General features: G+C 38.7%; 2 protein-coding genes across 3 annotated transcripts in view; both read left to right on the forward strand.

Annotated features, from left to right (window-relative positions):
- The window catches only part of CWC27 (CWC27 spliceosome associated cyclophilin), a 136,468-nt gene that overhangs the window by 15,062 nt on the left and 96,253 nt on the right, over positions 1-25,153 (forward strand). For both annotated transcript variants that reach the window (XM_081940946.1, XM_081940947.1), the window contains exons 8-10: positions 857-936; positions 1,753-1,786; positions 4,488-4,642. In XM_081940946.1, the coding sequence (XP_081797072.1) occupies positions 857-936; positions 1,753-1,786; positions 4,488-4,642 (269 nt within the window). The remainder of the gene's footprint in view (positions 1-856; positions 937-1,752; positions 1,787-4,487; positions 4,643-25,153) is intronic.
- PPWD1 (peptidylprolyl isomerase domain and WD repeat containing 1) overlaps positions 14,332-25,153 on the forward strand; it is a 356,454-nt gene continuing 345,632 nt past the window's right edge. Inside the window, exon 1 of the mRNA XM_081940945.1 lies at positions 14,332-14,338. The gene's annotated coding sequence lies outside the window, so the exon portion shown is untranslated. The remainder of the gene's footprint in view (positions 14,339-25,153) is intronic.

Genomic DNA, 25,153 nt, shown 5'->3' on the forward strand with positions numbered 1-25,153 from the left:
GCAATCAGTTCAACTATTGAATGTATAGAGAGAATGATGGAGGATGGTGATTTCCAGATTAGTTGCCTTTAACTTGCATTTTGTTGGTCTATCTTTGAAAACTGTCTAGCAAATTGAATTGGTATACACACAGTGCCCACTTTGGGCACGCGAGGTGTTGCCAACTGCTCTTCTGGATTCCATCATACTCATGTGTGTTGGACAGCTGGTCCGGCGTGCATGCGCGCCGGCCAGCTGCTCTCTTCTGGGTTCCAGTGCTTTGGGGCATGCATGCACACATGCTACAGTTTCGGCATTCAGTGCCAAAAAGGTTAATCATTACTGGTATAGGATATAACCGCCAGGCTATTAATAGAGATAAAATAACTGGTTTCTGCTTACTTTCAATACACAAGTAAATAAAGAAATTGAAAGTCCTGGTTACAATTATAAGTACAAAATAATCTAGCACCTGGTATCCTGAAGGTTATTTTTCTTATTTAAAACTCTCAATATATCTATGTGCAATATAGGATAAAGGCTTTTTGATTCTTTCCTGTTTCTCTAAAATCCAGGGAGTTTCAAAGTCAAATGGCCATTTTGATAATAGAAAAAACACCAAGGTTAGATCTTCCTGCAGAATAAACCCATTTCTTATTTGTAACAAATATAAGTAGCAGATCTTCATAGTTTTACTTGAATGAGCATCTGCAACCAACACATTACATATAGCAATGTAATTTTAATTATTTTAATAGTTAGGATATTGTTTAATGTCTTTGTATGAGCAGCAATGCTCTGTTTTCATGGAGAAATTTACAAAAGTGAAGAAATGTTTTCATAAACCCATCATTCCATTCTTTTTTAAAAAATTTAGAGCATGAAAGGAAAAAGCAAAAGTAGTCATGATTTACTGAAAGATGATCCACACCTGAGTTCTGTTCCTGCCATTGACAGGTAAATAAACCATACAATACAATACCAGAGTTGGAAGGGACCTTGGAGGTCTTCTAGTCCAACCCCCTGCCTAGGCAGGAAACCTATACCGTTTCAGACAAATGGCTATCCAACATCTTCTTAAAGACTTCCAGTGTTGGGGCATTCACAACTTCTGGAGGCAAGCTGTTCCACTGATTAATTGTTCTAGCTGTCAGGAAGCTTCTCCTCAGTTCTAAGTTGCTTCTCTCCTTGATTAGTTTCCACCCATTGCTTCTTGTTCTACCCTCAGGTGCTTTGGAGAACGGTTTGTCTCCCTCTTCTTTGTGGCAACCCAACTGTGATTAATTCAAAAATAATTATCTTAGAAGTGTAGAATTTCTATTGGGACAATAGAATATGTGAAATTTGGCCTATTTGTTACTGCATTGCAAACCAACCTTTTTTCACATATTTTAGTACTGCAGCTTTCAGAATTCCCAGCTAGCATGGCCACTAGCCATGTTTGAATTTCTCTACACTTAGGGAGGGATAGGGCTATAATTAGAAAAGACTGCCATACATTGTTAGGCAATTTCCTATTTGCCAAACACTTCTTGAGGATATCATGCAGCTTTGATCGTAACTCTTGAGCTAAGAGAGCTCCTTTAAACATATATGATACTTATAAAATAGTAATCAGATTGCCTTTGTTTCTGCTGGAAAAATATTCATTAGTTGGTCTAAAGGGTACACTAAGTAATATCCTCTATCTAAATCAGAAAAATTCATTTAGATTAATTTTATTTCAGAACTTGCGTTATGAAACAATTACTTACATGCTGCATTTTCTTTCAGTGAAAAAGCAAATGAAAGTGATAATTCAGATAAGGTAAGACCTTTACATTTGCTTTAATATTCATGGGGCTAATGTCTGTTACCACTACACATCTGGTTACTGTCTCAGCTGCTGCTGAAACATTGGTAGCATTTAATACTAAGTCCTGTTAACAAAAAGGTTTCAGTAAACTAAGTAGGGTAGGGAAATCTTTCTTACCTCATTAGTTCAGTTATAATTTCAGAGATTTGTATGCTGCCAGTTCATCTTAGATATGAGGTAGCTTTTTGTGAATAAACAACAAAACATACAATATCATCACAGATATAGCCCATCTTTTCAATCCTAGGCCCAACTAGCAGTTGTCACGACCATCACCTTTTGTGTTGAAAGGTTTTTGGAATGGCACCATCTAAATGCTCTTCTGAAATGTCCATACAGAGGTGGTCTGATTTTGGAGGGTAAGGTGTTCCAAAAGCATTCAACAGAGAAGGCTTGTTCATAGGCCCCCATGTTCTTCTTATCTTGAATGCAGAAAGGTTTCTGTACCATGTCCTTCTCCACAGCGTGCAATGGCTAATTAGATTCTGTATGAAACAAATATAATAGTCTCTGAGGTAATGAAAACCAAAGTTTAAGGAGCTTTATAAATAAATATAAATTGTCACCTTGAATTATACCCAGAGGCCTCCTGGATTTGGAATCAGAAGAATTTTGCACAGCAGTACCTCTGTCTTGTTCAGATTCATTCTGTGCCGTGGCATCCGGTTCTTCATAGCCTAGAGGCACTGGTTCCTGGTTCCCAGCACTGGGTTACATCCTCAATCTGTTTAATCTTATCTAGTCCCTCACTGATTTGCACTGAGATGATCTTTATCCAAGATATTTTGTAATTGACTTTCTCAACAACCTTTTCCCCAAAAAGAAGATCAGGTAAGGGAAATAGTTCTCCAAAATAACTGGGTCAAAGGATGAATGAACTCTTGGTGGGCCATCATTACCCATTTAGAGGCAATAATATAACTCTTTCTTGTAAAAGAGCCATTCTGCCTCCTAGTTGGGGGACACTCAAATGCAGATTTCAGGGGAAGGAGTTGCAAAATGACAAAGCCATTTTCTGACAGCAGAAAAGCCCAGATTTTGATAACTATGCTAATGTTGTGACACAGACCTAGCTTTGATAATTCAACCAAGCAAGTGATGTCAACCATGTGATTTCTTTGACTCCAAAAGTATAAACACTTGATGGAGGAATATTCTGTTGATTTTCAGCCCAGGATGAAAGCTGGTAGAATGTAAAGGCTATATTTATTCTTGCCACCCATCATTGATCCTAGGTTCTAACCAACCATCCTTGAATTATATAGCTGAACTACCTTGTGTAAAAGTTTTAGTATCACTCTGGTAGTAGTAGTCCTCTAAGGTGACCCATTTCATTTCCTGTCATGGAATGCAAGATTGATATCAGCCTTCCAAGATAGATAGACAGGAAACAGGACCAGCTGAACTAATTCTACTTTATTGTAAACCTATATTAACAGAATTTTGCAAGTCTGATAGTACTAATCTCCCACCTTTTACAACCTTATAAATTGGGGAAGTTCCTTTGTGACTTACTTTCTCAGTAGTTGTGCAGCGGTAGGCTATGCCCTCTTATCTGATCATTCCCTAGGCAGCACCGCTTCCCCCTCCTCTTCCATGTGACATCATTCCCACAAAGCATTACAGTTTGAGACTAGAGGCTTTCCAGGACCAGGAATTTCAAGTTGCCAACAAAGATGTTTTGATTTTACATTTGGAAATAAAATATATTTACATCACTTTGTTTTTGCACTGAATAATGTTTGGTATTAAACTTTAAAATGTCCCTGGTAGGTGAATTCATATATACTTTACAGAGGTGATAAGTATTTAAGGATATAAATAAAATTTAGATTTGTTAACTTCTAGTAAAAAATATATAGAATACTTTATTTTAGCTTCTGTATGGCTCTCAACGAGCAAATTCACTTGACTTCCTTGCTGTTTAAGAACCCACAAGCAAAGAAACATAATTTCTTTTGGAAATGATACCTCTTTGGATACAGAAATGCAACTTTTGGAGCTGAGAGTGTTGCCGTTACTACTTGCCCACAGCATAATAAAAGTGCCGGCAGGAGTGGGATCCTACTGGTTTAACAACTGGTTTGCACACAGTTGCACAATGCACACAGTTTACAGAAAACTCACCTTCTGCATTACTGCTGGCAAAAAAACCAGCTGAGGTGTGGCAATCCATTCTGCCATGCTGATCAGCTGGGCTTCAGAAAAGGAAATATAGGTGAGTATAGCGCAGGGGTGGGTGGGCAGGTGGGTCTACTTCAAAGTTGGAGCGAACCGGTTTACTCCCAGCAGATAGTTGGAGCTACCGGTTTCCCCGAACCGGTAGAATTCACCCCTGAGTGCAGGAAAGCTGTGCTGTGACATAGTTTTTAGAGGTCACTTGTGACAGTGGCACACAATGTTTTGAGCATTTTTATCAATTGTGCCAAAAACATATTTCACTTAGGTTCAAACCTAATTATTTGAGAGGAAAAAACCCTTAAAGGGGCTCCCCATTATTTTATCCCTCCTTTCATATCTCTATAAATAACTTGCTCTTTTAGCAATATGCTTTTCTAATACATTGGTCACGAGAAATAATCTTTTTTGGATTGAAACTGAGCAGTTCAGACGTATAAACTAAAATGTATGAATGTTTTAACAACCTGCCCAGGAAGAAGAGGAGGGATATTGTGATGAAGATGATGATCTTGATAATGAAGAAAAGAATGAGATGAAAAAACGAGTTATGCAGAAATTAAAGAAAAATACTGATGTACCTGTTAAAAAAATAACAGAAGGAGAGCAAAAACAGAAGAGTAGCCGTAGGTGAGTAATGCATACCTTGAATTAAGTGAGAGGGTAAGTTTCTAAAGGAAACTTTCAAATATGTTATAGTTGTCATTTTAAATAAAATGTTATAATGTATCTAAGCTTTTCATAATTATTTTAAGAGGTCCACTTTGTCACCAACTATAAATTTTAAAATGTTTAAATAAATATTGAACATAAAAATAAAGCATAGTCTTGTTCTATGTTATAACATTCGATAATGGGTTAATTACAGTCTACTCAGCAATTGTCAGGCATGGGAAATGGAAAAAAACAATTTCAAGATAAAATTAAAACACTTGTGAATGGCATGTTCTCAAGAGATGCCTTTTGGAAAAGCTGGTTCAATTTTCTGTTAATTTCTGTAAATCAAAGCATGTGGCGAGTGGTATGAATAGAACTTCAGTGGGAGGTTCTGATGACATTTTGTCAAATGTCTGATAGCTATCAAAAGTTTTAAAGTTAAATAATCAAAGACAATTTTGAAAGTTAAATGCATTATTAGAGTAAGACTTCATATGTGAAGTAATATTGCTTTTACAGCAACTCTGATCTAATTTTTATGTTCATTTGCAAAAATTGCTCATTTAGTGCTTTACACACGAATCTTGTTTGTTGAGAATTGGGATTCTAGTGAGACAGTGAAACTTGCTTTTTACCTAATACAGGGGTGTCCAAACTTGGGAACTTTAAGACTTGTGGACTTCAATTTAAACTGTTGTGAGTGTGAAAAAAATATTAGAACTTGAAATTAGAATCTTCCTTTTTAAGTAATAATCTATCAAAGCTTTTCGTTGGATTGTTCACCTGTAGGTGGAGCTCACGTGTCATGTATTTATGGACATCCACTGGCTTCATTTTTTAAAATTTGGTTTAATTTAATTTAAATTACTTCTACTGATTGTTGATATAACAGTCTCAACCTTAAGGATATAACTAGAGGTATGCTAATTATGAGCCATAGATTGCAGAATAAAGAATCAATCTTTTTTATGGTTTTCAGTATAAAAATTGTAAAGCTATACAGTCTTTCTACAGAGGAAAATAAAATTCAGTAAACATATGATCATTAATTATGGCATACCCAAACTGTAATGATTGAATCTAATTAATACACTTTAGTTGATGGTAGATGAAAATTAGTTTTTAATTAAACCGAGACAGCAGATTATTTAGAAACTATTTCATTTGTATGTCTCAGTAAAAGAAGCCTTTGAATAATAATTATTATTCTTTCTTTCTTCAGTATTTCCAAGTCACATATTGAAATAACATGGTTTAAAAATGTGTACATATTTTTAGAAATTGATTGTAAATTGGAGGGAAAACTCCACTGTAATGGTTTTACTTCATTTCCTCATGATGACAAGCAGTAACTTGCTTTCCAGTAATGCCTCTGTAATGGCATAAATGTTTGGTTCTTTCCACAAGATGTTTTGTCTCATCTCATAGAATCCATCATACCAAATTCAGTGGAAGTTGATTTTTCTGATCAATTTAATTTGAAATGGCACTCTGATGCACCAACCATTCTTGTGGTAGCAGAGTCTATATCAGTGATGGCCTCCTGACGGTCCCTGTAGCCTTTGGAGCGCTCAAAACAATCCTCTGAGCAAACCGGAAGTCACTTCCGGTTTGCTCGGAGGGTCATTTTGAGCACTCCGAAGGCATCAGGTAGCAGAGTCTATATCAGTGATGGCCTCCTGACGGTCCCTGTAGCCTTCGGAGCGCTCAAAATGATCCTCCGAGCAAACCGGAAGTCAGTTCCGGTTTGCTTGGAGGGTCGTTTTGAGCGCTCCGAAGGCGTCAGGGAAGCCTCCTGACGGTCCCTGAAGCCACCAGAGGGCATCCGGGGTGGCGGGGGAGGCTGTTTTCGCCCTTCCCAGGCTCCTATAAACCCTCTGAAGCCTGGGGAGGGCGAAAAAAGCATGTAAAAATGGGGAGGGGTTGCGCCTGTAGTGCGCGCATGCGCACTGGGGGGGTCGCACATTGCATTATGGGTGCAGCATGCCTGCACACGACCCTCCTGCGCTCCCCCCACTTATGGCACGCGAGCCAAAAAAGGTTCGCCATCGCTGGTCTATATGCTAACGTGTCTTGTATAAATCAGTATATTCTTTTATCTCTTCTCACTGCCCATTTTAGGTAGAAAAATGTTTGCTTTCCTATTTTTTTTTTTCATATCATGCATCATTTTATTTGTCTCATGTTTTTCTTTATTTGCCTTTTTGTAAACTAAAAAAGCCTAATGTTTATAGCCATTACCCACATGACTTTGATCACTAGTACTGCTCTTTTCTGTACCTTTTTCATTCGTAGTATTCGTGTTGAGATATATACACTATATTACATATTTTAAGAGTGGGTAGAATTTTTGTAGTGGGCATCTAAGATCAAGTATTGTTTTGTTTCAACATTACTATGTTCGATCCTTTCTAGTGTGGATTTTATTTTTGTTGGTAAAATGATTTTGTGATTAACTAATTAAATTATATTTAATTTGCTGAGGCTATATTTTGCTGAAAACTTTGAGCCAGCAAATGCTGCAGCTTTATTTATTTATTATTTGAAAAAAATAATAGATAGGTGCATTCATAACCGTTGCCTAGCAAACACTACAACAAAATTTCATATTTTGCTGTCGTGTAAGCATTGTTTATATTTATTTATTTATAAAAAAACAACAGTTAATTTATTTAAACTCTATGAAATGACAAGCTATTTCAAAACATTAAAGATTTAAGTATGCCAAGGTAGAATATAAAACCAGCGTATTTTTGATGAAACAATTTTGTAAGTGAGAAATCTTTTGCTTCATTTTTCATAATTCGAATACTGTTGGATTCATCCTTTGTTTTAAATAATCAATATCCCTCTCTGTGTTTAGAGATTAGAGGCAAAATTCATTTTTTTTAAATTCAATGTAATTAGATTTTGGGCAAAAATATAGATCAAAGGCAGCTCTTCTCATGTCATACCTTTTCAACATTTAACCAACATTGTCATGAGATGCTGGTACATAATATTCTAAAATATGAATGAATGAATTAATTAATGTATGTATGTATGTATTTATTTATTTATTTATCGCATTTATGTATCTCAAATTTTTACACTGAGATTCTCATCTAAGTAACCCTAAAATTAATAACTTCTTTAGGTGGAATAAGCAAAAACATTAGATTTGCACATGTTACTTCAAGCCTTGTCTCATAATTCTAGGCCATGTGAGATTTAAATATTGCTTTTTTTCACATTAATGCCTGCCCAAAATCACCCAAGGGCTCGATTGACTCTACATCAAATGCTTTGGTTGTGGCATAGATATTCTGAGACAATCTACTTGAAAATGTCCCTGATTAGGGATTTTAGTTTAAGAAAGTCTTCTTTGTCTTCTTCATCTCAGTATCCTCATTTGCTCATCATATATACTTGGAAAATGGTATACTTTTCATCAAAGTGTAGTGTGAAAGTGCTTGGGGGTTGAACTTTTACGTAGTTTGTATGCAAATGAGACCTGTAAAGTTACTGACCTTGATTTCAGTCAGCACTTTAATTCACATCAACCTTGGTCTGAGCTCTCCATCACATAATAAAGTCATATTCACTACCCTAGACAGTAATCTGTTTCAAAGTTTTGATTTATACATGCCATAAACCTTCAAATGTGGTGCTTAGTAATTTATCAGTATATATAAAACATCTTTTTGAACTGTTAAAATAGTCATTTCTTTTTTCCAGGATTCAATGGTTTCTGGAGGAGTAATACAAATCTGTAAAAAGAGCACAGCTACTTTAATGTTTAAAAAGAGGTCCTATTTATGTACTCAAAGCACCTTTTTGGAAAGTTTTGCACAGCCATATCAGTTGTACTTGTGTTTTTACGGAACAGTTTATTGTGGAAAACTTCTTAAATAAATTAAGTGATTTATATATTTAGACATATGTGTTGATGAGTTAAGAGTAAGTTGATTAATTTCAAAAGCAGCTATTGTATACTTGATTTGCTGGATATGCCTGCCAGGATATGCTATTGCCAAAATCGATCCCTAAACATATGCGTTTCAGAATATGGTTTGAATTCAATACAACGAATTCAGTTCCAGGCACATGTCTTAATATTTTTTTATGTATGCTTCTTCGAGTTCAGTAGAAGCAAGACATGGATGTGCTTCCAGAAGACCAAATAATTGGCTTATTTTGTTTGATGCCCATTCTTCCCTTTGGTCTTGGTTATTTATTGGTGAGTTAATTCCCAGTCAATTTCTTGGCTGGAGTATCCTTTTATTTCCAACTCTTTAGTGACTGATAACAGGGCCTCAGTAATTCCTGCTTTATTATCTCCTACAGTTTTCCTGTCCTGATTTGTTTGCCTAGACTTTATGCCTCTTATTGCAGTCTTTAGATCTTTAAACAAAGCAAAACAAACAAAATCTTATCCTAATAGAGAAATTCCATTTACACTGACCTATACTATTGAAGGACATTCTAAGGGGAAGAAATCATCATTCACCATAATTGCTGACCCATGAAAAGGAATCTTTTGATACATTCTCATACATTTTACTAAGCTGTGAAACTTGTTTCAAATAACAGTTATGAAATGGCTGTTTCTTCTTAATGATTAATCTTATTTTTTTTACCCTATGCTCTACATTGTTTGGAGTGAAATCCCTGTACAGGAATTTCAGAGAGAAAATATTCTGCAGATATGTCTTGTTGATAGCTAAACTCATTCAGGCTGTAATTGATATAAACAAATGTATGAGCAATTTGCCCATTGAGTTGAAACAATTCCCATAGATTAATGAAATGGACTATGGAGATTTATACTGTGTGCTTCAATATTATGTATTCAATATGTTGTACTTTTGGAAAAGAAATAGAGAAGCATTGAAATGCAACAAGCCTTTGGAAACTGCAAAGATTAGAAGGTGTTAAGAGATTGGTTAGTGAACTGTAAGTATCTGTAGTTAAGGGTCCTTTTGTCTTCAAATAATTACACAACCTCCGAGTTTGAAAATTGTCTTCTCAGTGCAATGTACTATAATATCAAGAGAAGAAATATTGAAATGTACAGAAAAATTCTGGACTCCCCATATATTGAAGGAGTGGTAGGAAGAGGAGAATTATTTCCTGAATAGTCATAAATGTTGGCAGGTTTGGTCTAGTGGTTAAGGCACCAAGTTAGAAAATAGGAGACTGTGAATTCTTCAATGTTGGTGGAGACAGCGGTCATGCATGGGTTTACTCAGTCAGTAACCAATAGAACTGAGTCTACCAAAGTGATGTCATCGCCTCAGAGGAGTGTCCTCCCACATCCGAACTGACTGTGCTAACTGTTTTCTCCTCAACTTTAGTAGATATTTTAATTACCTTTAATTGGATATTTTTCTAAATTTTACCTAAATTACATCCAAATTGGAAGGAATCAGTGGATAGCTCCTCAGAGCTAAGTCTCTCAATTAGCCCTGGGCTTCTTGGAGAGACACACCAGGGCTTCTTCGAGGCTTCTACCTCCTGAGCTTACCAGCAATTCAGAGGCTTTCCTGCAAGCAGCACCTCTCAGCAACGGCTGTTGGAGGCTCCACTCAGCGCTGCTGCCTCTGCTGGCCTCCGGGCCTTTCCCTCGTGCCGCCAAGCCCGCAGCCGCTTCCAAGTGCCACCAAAGTTGCCAGCCGCCGCCAAAGGCCGCCAGCAGCTGGGGGGGAAAAGCCGCCAGCAGCTGCAGCTGCCGGGAAGAACTGCCACTACATGCTGCTGCCGCCCCTCAGTGCTCCCACCTCACTGGATCACTGCTGCTGCTCCCTTCGATCTCCGCAGCCCCTCCGCAGGGCCTTCAACGCCCTCCCTCATTCTGTGGCGTCAGCTACCTTGTGGTGCCCGGCCCATAGGCTCTGTAGCCTCAGTGGCCATTTTGTTTTGGCACGAAAATCTTCTCTTGGACTTGCGCTCCAGCTCTCCGAACCACTTTGTCCCGTGCCCCATATCCAGACACCCTCAAACGAGGCTCCTAGTACAGCAGGCCATCCATCATCTGCTCCTCATTCGGGCCATTCAACCTGTGCCTCCAGGCCAGGTGGGACAGGGGTTCTACTCTCGTCTCTTTATCGTGCTGAAGTCTTCGGGGGGCTGGAGAGCGATCCTTGATCTCAAATTCTTAAATCGATTCATCAGTTACAGGAGGCTCAAAATGCACTCTCTCCTGTCAATCCTAGAGAGTGTGGGCAAACACGATCTCCTCACATCAGTGGACCTCACGGAGGCTTACTTCCACACACCCATTCACAAACAACACAGACGGTTCCTCCGATTTCCCATCACTATCAGTATCAGGCCCTCCCCTTCGGGCTATCATCAGCCCCAAGGGTCTTCACCAAGCTCCCGTCAGTTGTAGCAGCCCACTTACGTGCCAGACCCATTTGGATCTTTTGCTACCTGGATGACATCCTCCTGTTGTCCAGGTCACACAACCAGGCCCTGCGGGATCTTCAGGACACCTTGCAGGTGCTTCAGGAAGTAGGATTCTCCATCAATCAGAAGAGCCACCTTTGTTCCCACCTCTAGTCTAGTGCACTTGGCAGCCCTCATCGACTCCGATCAGGGGAAGATCTTCCTGTCTCGGGAACGACAGATCAGCCTCAGAGATTTGGCCTTCGAGGTATGGAGGAGACAGCAGGCACCTCTTCTCCAGCTGTCTCAACTGCTGGAGAAGATGGTCTCTTGCTTCTCCATCGTCCCTTGGGCACGGCTTCATAGCCGCTGCCTCCAGTGGTTTCTTCTGCCATTCCAGAAGACCAACAGCAGCTGTTCCCTAGCGAAAGTCAGGTTGACTCCTGAGGTCCTTCACTCTCTGGACTGGTGGATCTCCCCGGTCAGCTCTTGGGGGTCCCTCTTCAGGGAACCTCCTCGTCTTGTAGTTGCGACAGACGCGAGTTTGACGGGTTGGGGCACTCACCTGGAGGATCAGATAGCTCAGGATCTCTGGTCCGACTCCGACCTTTCCCACAGTATGAATTGGCTAGAGTTGAGGGCCATCCATCTAGCTCTCCTTCAGTTCCAATGTTCAGTTCGCAACATACATGTGCTAATTCGGACAGACAACACAACATCCAAGGCGCATGTCAACCGCCAGGGGGGGACGAGAGCAGTTTCCCTCATGGAGTCTGCCTTTCACCTAGGGCAGCAATGGCGAACCTTTTTTGGCTCGTGTGCCACAAGTGGGGGGAGCGCAGGGGGGTCGTGTGCAGGCGTGCCGCACCCATAATGCAATGCGCGACCCCCCCAGTGTGCATGCATGCACAACAGGCGTGACCCCCCCCCACTTTACATGCTTTTTTCACCCTCCCCGGAGGCTTCAGGGACCATCCGGAGGCTTCCCTGAAGCCTTCGGAACACTTAAAATGACCCTCCGAGCAAACCAGAAGTGACTTCCGGTTTGCTCCGAGGGTCATTTTAAGCGTTCCGAAGGCTTCAGGGACGGTCCGGAGGCTTCCGAAAAAAGCCTCCGGGTGAAAAAATGGCTTTTAAAAAGGGTGAACTCAGCTGGCCAGCGCACGCATGCGCGCTGGCCAGCTGACAGGGCAGCACCTCGCGTGCCCTGACAAATGGCTCTGCATGCCACCTGTGGCACGCCTGCCATAGGTTCGCCATCACTGACCGAGGGATCTGGGCAGAAGCCAACCTTCTCTCCCTCCACGCCGAACACATGTCGGGCTCCAACAACACCAGAGCAGACTGGTTGAGCCGCACAACAGTCGATCCTGCAGAGTGGACCCTCAACTGTTGCATCTTCAAACAACTGTCGACCAGGTACGGGACCCCGTGCTAGATCTCTTCGCAACGGCATCCAACAATCAACTGCTCAGGTAGCTGTCTCGCTACACGACACCAGGTGCGGAAGGGACGGACACCTTAAGGTGCAGGTGACCCCACGGTCTCCTGTACGCCTTCCCTCCCTTCCCCCTGATACAGAGGGTCATTCAGAAGATGATAGAGGAAGAAGCCGAGCTCATCCTACCTACCCCCATTGGCCGCACCGTCCATGGTTCGCGGACCTAGTCAACCTCTCAGTGGGCCCAGAGTGGCGTCTTCCCCTGATACCATCCCTTCTTCACCAGGGATCCATCCACCATCCCGACCTATCTTGGCTCCGCCTAACCGCAGGGAGGCTGAACGGGAGGTCCTTTCTGAGACTGTAATTCAAACTATTTCTGAAACCTTTCTGAGACTAATTCAAACTATTCAGGCTTCTCGACGCCTGGCCACTAATAGGATCTATGAATCAACGTGGCAGACTTTCAGCACATGGTGCCTTTCTAGAAAGGTTTTGCCCCTGGAGGCCTCGGTTCCCCAGGTTTTGGAGTTCCTGCAACAGGGACTAGATAAAGGACTTGCGCCTAACACCTTACAGAGGCAGGTGTTGGCTCTCTCTTCGGTTCTTTCTCTTCACTGGGATAAGCCTCTCTCCTTGCACCCTCATGTACGCCGCTTCATTAAGGGCACGTCTAATCTCTGCCCTCCTGTCATTCACCTCTTTCCCTCGTGGGATCTAAGCAAAGTCCTTGACTTTCTCACTGGACCATCCTTCGAACCTCTCAGGTCGGCCTACATGCATCACTTCACATTGAAAACAACCTTTCTGGTGGCCATCACATCTACACGACAGGTCTCAGAATTGGCGGCCCTTTCCATCTGTTCCAACTTGTATACCTTTCACTCAGACCGCGTGGTCCTTTGACTTGATCCCACCTTTGTCCCAAAGGTCAATTCGGCCTTTCATCGGTCTCTGGATCTCACTCTACCGAACTTTTGCCCTTATCCCTCTCACAGTCTTGAGCGCAAATGGCACAGGTTAGACGTAAGACGGGCTCTTAAGATCTATATTGCCAAGACGGCTGTCTTTAGGCACACCGAAGCACTCTTTGTGTCTTTCCATCCCACAAACAAGAGTCTAAAGGCTACTCCATCTATGGTTGGGTGCTGGATTTGGTCAACCATAACTAGAGCTTACTTGGCGAGTCATCTCATGCCTCCATCCAACATCACGGCGCATTCCACACGCAGCACGGTTACATCAGCAGCGTGGACAAGGCAGGCCTCAGTGGAAGAGATCTGCAAGCGGCCGCCTGGGTGACCCCCAATTCCTTTATTCACCATTATAAGATGGACAGATATGCGTCGGCGGATCTGCAAGGCGGCCGCCTGGGTGACCCCCAATTCCTTTATTCACCATTATAAGATGGACAGATATGCGTCGGCGGATGTGGCATTCGGACGGGGGGGTGCTTCAACAAGTTCTTCCCTCTTCAAGTTCCTAGCCCACTCTCATTCCCACCCGGGGACATGCCCAGCTTTGGTACGTCCCATGCATGACCACTGACTCCACCAATGTTGGAGATTGGGGCGTTGGTTCTTACCTGATATGCCCCTTCTCGAGGCAGGTGGAGACAGCGGTCATCCCCACCCTTTGGTTCCTGGCCTAGTTCGCGGAGGGAGTTCTGAAGCTAGGCTAGAGTTTTGGAGGATTGAAAGCAGTCAACTAACGCACAGCAGTCTACTTATCTCCTTCGTCACAAAAGCGGGAGGACACTCCTCTGAGGCGATGACATCACTTTGGTCGACTCAGTTCTATTGGTTACTGACTGAGTTAACCATGCATGACCACTGTCTCCACCTGCCTCGAGAAGAAGCGTATCAGATAAGAACCAACGCCCCATTCCAATCCTGCTTTAGATATGAAAGCTGTCTGAGTGATTTTGGACCAGTTACTCTTTCTCAGGTCAACCCACCTCACCCAGTTGTTGTGGAGAAAACAGAAGGAAGAAGGAACAGGTAAGGAAGAAAAAAAATCTAGGTTCCTTTCTAAAAGGTTTTATCATATTTCTAATTCCACTATTAATTTTCAGTGGTCATTTCCATATCAGAACATTTGATAAAGCATAAATACACACAAAAACAGGACAGCCCTATACATTTAATCTATAGGATTATCAACCCACTTTGTTTGGTTTACGTTTGGTAATATTTTATCAAATTCATGTTTTGTGTGCTGATTACATTTACAAAACAGGACAGCGGGTTTTTTTTTTCTGTTTCACTGTGTATAAAATCACTAGCTATGTTTTTGAGATGTTTATTATTTCAATTTATTTCAAAATCAGACCTAGGTACTTATTGCTACAACAATATGAGATACTTTTATTAGATCTATAGTAGGTTGATTGGTAATTTTAAAAGAAATGATTGAGATTTGATCATAAACTAATTTTGGAATAGTTGTCCTTTCAAACACACACAGCTTTGTGTGGGGAGAGGAGAGAGGAAGGGGCCACCCAACCAATAACTCTGATGATCAATGATGTGATAGGTGCTACTGGCAGATTGCTTTCTCATCCACTGCCATAAATTTGTGTATGCCATAATCCTATGGACATAATAATGACTTAATTCTATTACCCTTTCAATATATAAAAGGGAAGATAGGCGCATCCTCACTAATTATTGCTCAGTAATTACTCCCAGTAATTGGCAAATTATATGTCAAACCTGTACATTATAAAATGCTGGATTGTTGAACTCTGAGAATATCACAGTTTTAGCAGACCAGTTTCAGGCCTGATGTGATGAATCAGTTCATAATTTTGTACCATGCAGCAGATAAATATACTGTCCCAAAGGGATCCCTGTAAGTTGTGACTTTTGACTCTTATCCTCTCCCCCTCCCAAACTCTCAGGGAAAATGAGCAGGCTCAACAGTTGATCATCATCTCCTCAAATTAATCATATAATTCAAAGGACTATTGCATAGTTCAAAGAAAATAGCAATGGGGACTTAACAGGCCCTTTTCCCCATGTGTAAAAGAGTAAAGAATAGTTGCCCCAGTGCATAGTTCCTCACATTAGCTATATAATATATAATATAATATATAATACAATAAAATATAACGAATAAAAAAGAGGGCTGTGAAAATATTTATAGACCCTTCACATCCTGGGCATAAATTGTTTCCACTTCTAAAACGACACTATACGGCACTGCACACCAGAACAACTAAACAAAAGGACAGTTTTTTCCCAAATGCCATCACTGCTAAATAACTAATCCCCGCAACACTGTCAAATTATCTGCTAAGACTGTATTAGTATTATTCTTCTCTTCCTTCCTGGTACCTATCTCTTTCCTAATACCTGTCTCTCCACTTATGATTATAACAACGTTGCTTGTATCTTTAAATTTTATATTGTTTTATTTGCTTCCTAGTATAATTTGATTTTTTATTAGTAACCTATTATTAGTAACCTATGACTATCACTAAGTGTTGTATCTTGATGAATATATTCTATTTTATTTTTCTTTATGTACACTCTGAGTATATGCACCAAAGACAAACTCCTTGTGTGTCCAATCACACTTGGCCAATAAAGAATTCTATTCTATTCTATTCTATTCTATTCTATATTGTTGAGTATTTTGCTACATAGACTTTCAGTTATCATCTCTTATTCATTCCCTCCATATCTTTTATATGCAAATGCTGCAACCATTCTCTGTTACCATCTAATGCTGAACTGTGTAGTTGCCTTAGTGAGCTATTATCCTATTGCAATAGAAAATAACTTGAAATAAATTATTAAAAACACACAAAAGTTTGGGTATTTTCCAGAAAGCGTCCCAATTCCTCAACTAGCAGATGATTAATGGAAAAATGATCAAGTAGATAAAAGCCTTCAAATAATTAAGCATTTATTTTCAAGTTCTACCTGCTGGAGAAATCAAGCCAGAGAATTATCTACAAGAGCCCAAGAATCATTTCCAGCTATTACCAAATTTACAACTTGGCAGGAGAATTATTTTGTCTCGACTGCCATTAAATTATTCAAGGTCAAAGTTTTTGGCTATGTTACATTATAGAACTGAATTTGCATCTCTAAGAAGTCAACCTTGAATTCCATACAGTCTACATTTTTAATAACAATATCATGCATCCTGCATTCAGCGTCTATAGAGTTCTAACTGCATTTTTTGAGGATCACATAAAATTATGCTGCTTAGGGTCTTGGGCAGGGCAAGTCCTTTGGAAGGAAGCTCTTGGGTTCATCATATCCAGAACAAAAAGATTTGAATCCACTCAGTGAAGACAAATTGACCAAGGTCTATTGTACTTTGTCAACATCAGCCTAATTTATCTGAAGCCCCAAGAATATTTCAGCAGAATTTATGCAGAGGGTCTCGGACTTAGACATTCGGGTGAATATTGATAACATTTTCTATTATTATAGTAGAATTAAATACCCCTCCCCTTTTGGGGAGATTCTCCCTAATTTTTTTTTCAAGATCATGCATGCTCTACCACGAAAATACTTTTTGTATGACCCAAGTCGACACCTTATACATCAGCGTGACACCTGGAAGATTTTATAATCTTCCATATGAAAGTCATACTTGTGTATATTTATGCTGTTGGAAGAAATGTCCTTCTGGGTTCGGCTCCAAGTGGGGAAAAAGACATGGAGGCTGCTTGGAAAGATGGTTTTAATGGTGTACAGGACCACATGGCTTGAGTCCTGAACAGAAAAGGTGATCACATGCTTCAATGTTGGAGAAGAAGAAGAGAAGGAAGGAAGAGAAGCTGAGTCCCTGGTTTTATGCCCTCTCTGGCCTTTGATCTTGATCTTCTATTCTGATTGGTTGTCAGACTCCCTTGGGGCCATGCAGGGGCAACTCTCTAGGCTGCGTTTTGAATCCAGGTTTGGTTGAGTTCTCAGATGCCATGTGGGGAGTTGGGTAAAGGGCCAATATTATCATCCCTTAATCCCATCACTCTGGAGCTGAAGGGGAGAACTCTTCATTTTGTAAAGTGAACTAGCTCAGGTTTTAATGGCTCATTGACAAATGAGGGGATGGGCAGGAAGCTGCAGGGAACTATTCTGTCTTTAAAATGTTTCTCCCTTTTCACAACCAGAGAAATATTCTGCCTTTTCAATATTTCCTAGGATATTTCATTTTTCTGGGAGAGGGCTAGGTGATAACTTCCTACAATGCATAGAGGTTGTATCTCATATTGTCTAAATTACTAATTTTGGGGCGTATGAAGGGCATTGGAAAATTTTCTATCTGTAGCATTAGGTTATAGAAATCGACTGGTGTCTTCCTCACCGGTATTATTGACTTGGTTTTACGTTATTTTTATGCATGCATTTTAATTGCATCTGCTTTAATGGATGTTGGTTTGGATTGTAAAGCAATAAATTAAATTAATTGTTTGTGGTGAATGCACTATAATCCTAGGTTGATACTTGTCCCTCTTTGTACAAACTGAATGTTGCCTTTGTAAATATACAGACTAGATTTTAAGGTGTAATCTCCCACAGTAGACACGCTTCAACAGAGGAATAAACTGGCTAGAATCTCTCTTCTTTTGAGACTTTGAAAGAGGTGCTTCGATATCTGTTAGAAATACTTTAGTTAGAGGATGTCCATGATTGAGAAGATCAAGGAGGTTCTTTCCAATTGTAATTTAAATAACATAAATATTGGGTACACTTGATTTATTAATTAATTTGTATTCCTTCTTTATTGTTTTTACAAATAATTCAAAACAATGAATATATTCTCCACACATCTTTCTCCTATTTTCCTCATTCAGCTGACTTTCATGGCTAAGACGGGACTTGAACTCAAGGTCTCCTGTTTTCTAGTTTGGTGGCTTAATTACTATAACAGTCATATTTTAAAGTCTAGTATAGTAGTTTTAACTATGTCAAATAGTGGGTTCTCTGATAGCCTTTACAGGTTGGCTTACTGCTGTAAAGGGTTAGTCTTGAGGCTTTTCCAGTTATCTCCTGGGATATTGTTTTAAGTATTTGGCTATTCGCTTGCTTGTCCAGTATCCAGTAGGTGGTGAGAGAAGCAGTGTTGACATAGTGCCAAGGGCTGGTACTCTATTAAATGGACACAAAAGTTCTCAAGAAAACATCTCAGGCCAATAGCTGCCTCAATTAAATGCCATAAAATGTTTGTACTATCCTGTTTTGTAAGCACGCTGCAGATTTTTACAGATTTGAAAAAATTAAACTGGATTTAAGTATTGTTTTAAGTCATTGCTTGCTTAAGCATGATTTATTGAATAGACAAGCGGGTTGGCTCATTCAGCATACTAAACCAAAAAGAAACAATCCACAGTATGGCTCAGTGTAACATGTGATCTGAATCTTATCCTTTGAGTAAGGTGCTTCATACAAGACAATCTCTAACATAGCTGTTATTTTGATGTTGGAAATCCCTGAAGGAAATCACAGAATAAACATATACAAACATATGTCACTTAGTTGTTCAAGAAATTTATGGCTAGCTATGAGTTCCCTGTCTGGAACACTTTGAAATATCAGTTAGTTGCAAGTTACTGCGTATAGAGATGTTTCTTAAATATACATAACATATACAGGCAAACAATTTGTGTGACAATAATGTCATTTTTTCCCTAGATGCACCAATCACTACTGCATAATACATTTAATTTAAATGTTTCTAACTGTTCAAAATATCATAATGGATAACCTATTTATTCTATTACAGGAGTTCTTAAACGTCTATTGTTGCTTGCAGTTATGACTAATTTTGTTTGCATGTAGACTTGTCTTTAGTTATCAGTGTGGGAATACATAAAAAGTAACAAACTTTCTGAAAAGTAGCAAACATCTGAAAAGCATTGTCAAATAAGATTTTATGCATGTTTACTAAAAATAGAGGACTGCTCTGCTCAGTTGAGCAAGAACAAACTAAATGTTGTATATAATGGAATCATACGTAATGACAGTTTTGCTGAAGCATGTGTCTCCTTCTGAAAACAAAGTGTTTAGCATCAACTGTATTCAAAGTCATTATAATAATAATGATGCTATTTCTATGCGTCTTAAAACCCAGAAATATTGGTCGGCCTATATAATTACTTGTACAGTACACTTCTTTGTGATGCTATTTTTTCTTAGCAAGTGGGCAAGGTAGCTTAAAATAGAATTAAAAATATTTTTTTGTAAATTCATATTCTCATATAGTGCAAAACACAATGGTAACCTTATTATGTAAAACTATTGTTATTGCTCATTGCTTATTTAATCAAGCCAGGCTCTATGGAATATGTTACAAAGAAACAGCTCAGTAATTCAAGATGGGAAAAACTGAAACAAATTGAACATCAAAAACAATAACTGTAAAAGCTTTTTTTATTTCATATATAAAATTATATTCTATTATTTCATATTTCATTTCAAAATGGAACATTGCCTAATATTTTTCTGCGAAAGAAGAACCTTACTTAGATAATGAATATTTGAAGAATGTTTTCCTATTTTGCATCTTTAAATAATTTTCTCCAGGGTGTTTTTTGATCACTTAGAATACTGTATTTTGACTTAAAAGTTCTTGTTTCATGCTATGTGCTTTAGCTGCAACATAATCTAGGAGCTTTTTGTTATTTGGAATTCATGGTAACATGTAAGCAAATGTTAAACTTTACATTGTGTGAAGGAGCCTTGCTAAGGAGCCTTGCTTACACACAATGTAAGACTAAGACTTGCTCTGAACTAAACTGTTATTTTTTTCCCTTTTGTTATTGGCTCTGTCCTGGGACATGTTTCCTTTGCATCCTTCAGAATCAATTAGCTGCAGCCAGGGGCTAAAGGCCGTATTGTTTTGTAGTCACTGTACAAATACAGGCCTGTGGGATAATCCCAGTTAAGCACTAACAAATAAAATGGACAAAAGAAAAGGGAGGAAAGATTAGCATACAACTAAAGTAAATAAAAAGAAAGGATGTTAAGTATTTAAGTTCCAGGTTCCCTGAAACACATTCTATCCCTCTTTTTCCTTTTTAATTTTTCTCAGTGTTTCAAAATTGTTTTTCTGTATTTTATTTTTAGTTAAGGTCAATTGAACAGCAGTCCAACAATGCAATTTCTAAATATCCTTGGGAGATTAAAAAGTAGTGCTGAAAAGCTCTATATTCTGCACAAGGAGAACACTCAAATCGGCAGAATGCTATAACAGAATAGTCTATGTTTTGGTCACCATTCACTTCACCAATTCTATTAACTAACAAAGGATAGCTACTGATCTTTTTATAGCTGGGTTTAAATTGTGCAAATAGTTCTATGTATCTAATAGTGTTTAGGATATGCATTTATTCATTCATCGGATTTGTAGGCTGACCCAGTCTGTTACTACTTTGATCAGAATACAATAATAAAAGATTATAAGCAAATAATTTATGGAAAAACCTGGGGATGGGGGGACACAATCATTCAAAAACCCAACATCACACAAAGGGTCCATCACTGGATCCAGGGCATGGAATAGAGCTCTTCTTGAAAAAGCCATTCTGTATGCTGTGGGGAATTTAAAAAAAATAGTTTCAGGAGGAGGCAGTGGCACATTTTTTCCACATTGTTGAGGGGGGAAAAAAACCCTACGTGGACATGTCCATGAAGTCTCCAGGGCTAATATTAGACTCAAAGGACACTTTATTATGTTGTATAAAGCATCTTTTTAAAAAAGGAAGTTTTTTCCAATTGATTGATTTAATGAGGACCCCTCCTGTTTGTGGAATAACAACATATGGATGAGCTCTACTGAATCAAGACCAATATTTTGCTAGTAACTACCAAGATTTCCTGGAGGTGTAAGGCAGTAGTATTTTCCAGCAGACACAGATTTCATGACTAGTAGCCAGTAATAAATCTGACCTTAGGAAATTGTTAAATCAAATTTTAAAGTTAGATTGTTAAATACTGACTATCACTTCTATCTCATTAATACATTCTATAAAGATGTGTTTTTACCCAACCAATTTTGTTTGCTGACTCTAAAATCTAGTGTTCTGAGAAATGGAGAAAAACTTATTTCCATCCCATGTATATATTTTTTAATAAATCTCTTATATAGTCTCCTTATAAACTGTCTTTTTACCTTTTCAAAAAGCACCACGGTGATTACTGTTTTGAATTGAGTATCCAGAACTGTATGCATTCCAAATGGGATTCCCGTATGGGTTTGTATATGGGAAGTGCAATATATCAGTCTTGTTTATAACCCCTTTTAAAAATAATTCTATAGAAAGAAAAAAAAGAGTAAATCCCTGTCTAGTGATTGTTGTGATTGTTACCTTGAAATTGTAGAATGATTTGGAGGATAAATATGATTAGATCCAGACTTATACCAGTAAACTTGCTGTCCATTTCTTCTAACAGTGTAGGACCCCTTTGAAATAGTATACACTGTGTCAGACAGTGCAGTGGCATAGATTGTTTTATGAGGAAAAATATTTCTTCAATCAGAAAGGAAGCAGTTTCTTTTAACAGAACTAAACTCACCGAAAGTTATTTTCTCTAATTTTCAGGAATTAATCCTTTTGTTCTTCCCTGCCTTTCCTAGGGTTTATGTCTCTAGATTCTGATAGTGGGTAAGTCCCAGTTCTAGCATAAGTTAACCTGTTCTGGGCACATTCAGGAGATCCCATGGTGTGCAACATTTTCATTAAGCTGAATTAATATGGCAGAAAAAAATATAAGTTTCTTCTTCTGCCAGTCCGTTAAGGTATCTAAATTTAGACCCACCTATTCTTTTTATCTTTGTAACTGTGTAATATATTTAATGTATGCCCAAAGTTTTGTAGCCACACAACTTTATTTGATTGTAAAATTTACTATCAATTCATTGGGGAAATGAAGGTTGGTATTGTATGAAATTGGAATAACTTGTCAAAATATGAGTTTAAGTTGATGTAGGTCCCAAATTTACTTAGGTGAGAGGCAACTAGGGAATTGCATACAAACAACTCTGAGTTTTTTGGAAGAAGAGTGGAGAGCAAGTACAATTAACCAATAAAATTAAAGTACTTCATATGTGATTTCTTTCCTGAAAGCTTGCTTTTGTCCTTTTTTCCTTCCAAGATCTTTCTTATGGCTCCTAATGATATTACAATTAAGCACAGATTTTGTTGGTGATTTTGATTTTATGAAGGCATACGGAAAGAACACCTGCATTTTACTGTTCAGTGAAGCATGCTTCATTATGAAAATGAAGTACTTGCAATGTTTGCTTGACCCTCCAAAATCCATCCACTTCCCCTGTAGCGTCTGGTACACATTAACTTGAATGGTCTTTGTTCCTGAACATCTGGCAGTGTAGGAGTGGCCTGAAAGTGGTGATGTGGTGGTGGGGAGACACATTGATTTCCACCAGGGCAGTAAAGTTACTTCTTTAAGACATGTTACATTGTTGAGTCAGTTCCCCTTAAAATTCCTTTTTTCAAAATATTATTGTCAATATGTTTGGAAGAATTTTTTTTCCAGTTCAGCTGTTAACCAAACCTGAATATATACATATGAATATAAGTGTAATGGCATGATTTCCCCTTTCATAGTGCTATACATTTTTTTATATCTCTGTATTTGCTAAAATTCTTGAGGAAAAAAAAGTCAGCCAAGTTCTTCATGTAGAATGCATGATTGACACAGCCTTGAAAATAGACTGTAGTATATTAAACACAAGCACAGATTGTTTAGGCGTAAAAACTCTATCCCAGCACTGAGATTTTTATTGGCTTGGCTTCAAAGCATGTTAATAGGTATAGTCTTGATCTCAGACAAAGATTCAATTGTTACAGTAGTGTATTTCATCCTGCTGCTACTTGGCAAAGCTGGTGTACTTTCAAGTGAAATTTGTATGTGCACTTGTCTAGTCACCTGGAAAAAAGAATATTTAGTTGACCTGTAAAAATGTAGTTAGAGTACTTGTAGTTAGAAGAAAATGTATAATCCTTATTATATATTCAATTTTTACTTCAGTACCATATGGGAAATCATACAGTACTCTTGATTGTTTAGTTATACATTCATTTTATACTACAGCTGGAAAGATTCAGCAAAGGTACTGTAATATGTTATTTAATTACTCTTTCAGGAAGTTTGTACTATTGGATGTACGTACAGCTTGTAAGGATGCAGTTTTTTAAATTATTATTAACAAGTTTTATTGGTTTTTACAATTTTTTTCAAGGAAAAAGGGTTAAAAAGGGTATAGAAAATTTTGACAGCTACATCGTGCGGGGGAAAGCAGTTGCAACTTTTACAGAAAAAAATAGAAAAACATCAACATTTGAATAGATATTAGCAGTTTTGGATTTAACACTAAGTCGTCAATATATTTCAATCATTTTTTTATATCACTTCCGTAAAGGTACATTATAACAACAATTGCAATAATGTTTCAAATCACTTTTGTGACCTGAGTCTTCTGGTTGTTGCATCCTCCCCCCCCCCCCGGTATATTGGCAGAGCCTCAGCCCCTTCCTCCTTCATCTCTTGTGTACCATCCCCCATTTCATCTAGGAGAGCATTATGTTTTTTAGTGAAAGCCTCCACCTCCACGACTGTATTTATTCGAATTCTGCTGCCCTCCCAGAAAATCAACATGCCTTCTGGTAATAACCACCTGAACCAGACCCCTTTATTATATAATTTTTTTGCTAAAGAGGAATATTTCTTCCTCTTGTCTCTTACTTTCTTTGGAATCTGTTTAAGAATGGTTATTTCTTTATCTTTGTATTTTAATGGTCCCCCCCTTTGAGCTCGTAGAACCTCATCTCTTTTGGTCTTTCTGAGAAATTTAACATGAACTTCCCTTGGAACATTGTGTGTTCTTGCATATGCTGAATTAATCCTATAGATCAGGTCAATATCCCACCAGAGCTGTTGTTTATCTCTATTGATGTATTCTGCTAATATTGTGGTCATAATCTCCTTAAGATCTTCGTTCTCAATTTCTGGCAGATTTTGGAACCTAAGGAAAAAAGACATCCTTTCTAATGCCATTTTTATCATGTGGTTTTCAAATTCTATGTTCCCCCTTTGGATTGTCTTAACCTCCTCCCTCATCCCAACCGCACCCTCCTCCAGTACACCTATTCTCTGTTCATTTCGTGTGGCTTGTTGTTGCGTTTCTCTGAGCTGATCATTTAAGTCTGTCAGTTGTTTTTTCAGTTCGTCCTGTCTCTTTAAGAGAGATTGAAGCATCTGGTGAATAGATAAGTCCTTTGAACTCTCTTCGGGGGCTTTAGGTTGTAAAAATGACCCCAATTGTGACTGGTGAGTAATCGGACTAGACGTAGAAGATGTCGGGGCCGAAGAGGCCTTGCCAGGCGGTAATTTCTTAGGACCCATCATGAAGCTCAGAGATAGTTATAAGTCTGTGCAAAAAAATGGCGTCTGTGGAAAAGCACAGCTGGTAGAGATCACAAGGCAAGCAAATCCAAAAGAGAATAAATCTTCTAATGCAGCACCAGATCAAATAGATGAATCAAAATATTCCAAATCCAAGGGAAAAGCGTATTTAGAGAGGCTCTGGGAGATCTCTGGGGTGGAGACTAGTTCAGAGCCATAAATTCTTCCAAAGGAGGAATCTCATTCATAAAGACAAAGAAGAAGAAGGAAGTTGGCCATCTTGGCTCA

This window comes from Natrix helvetica (genome assembly GCF_964273705.1).
Source record: "Natrix helvetica genome assembly, chromosome: 2".
NCBI lineage: Eukaryota > Metazoa > Chordata > Lepidosauria > Squamata > Natricidae > Natrix > Natrix helvetica.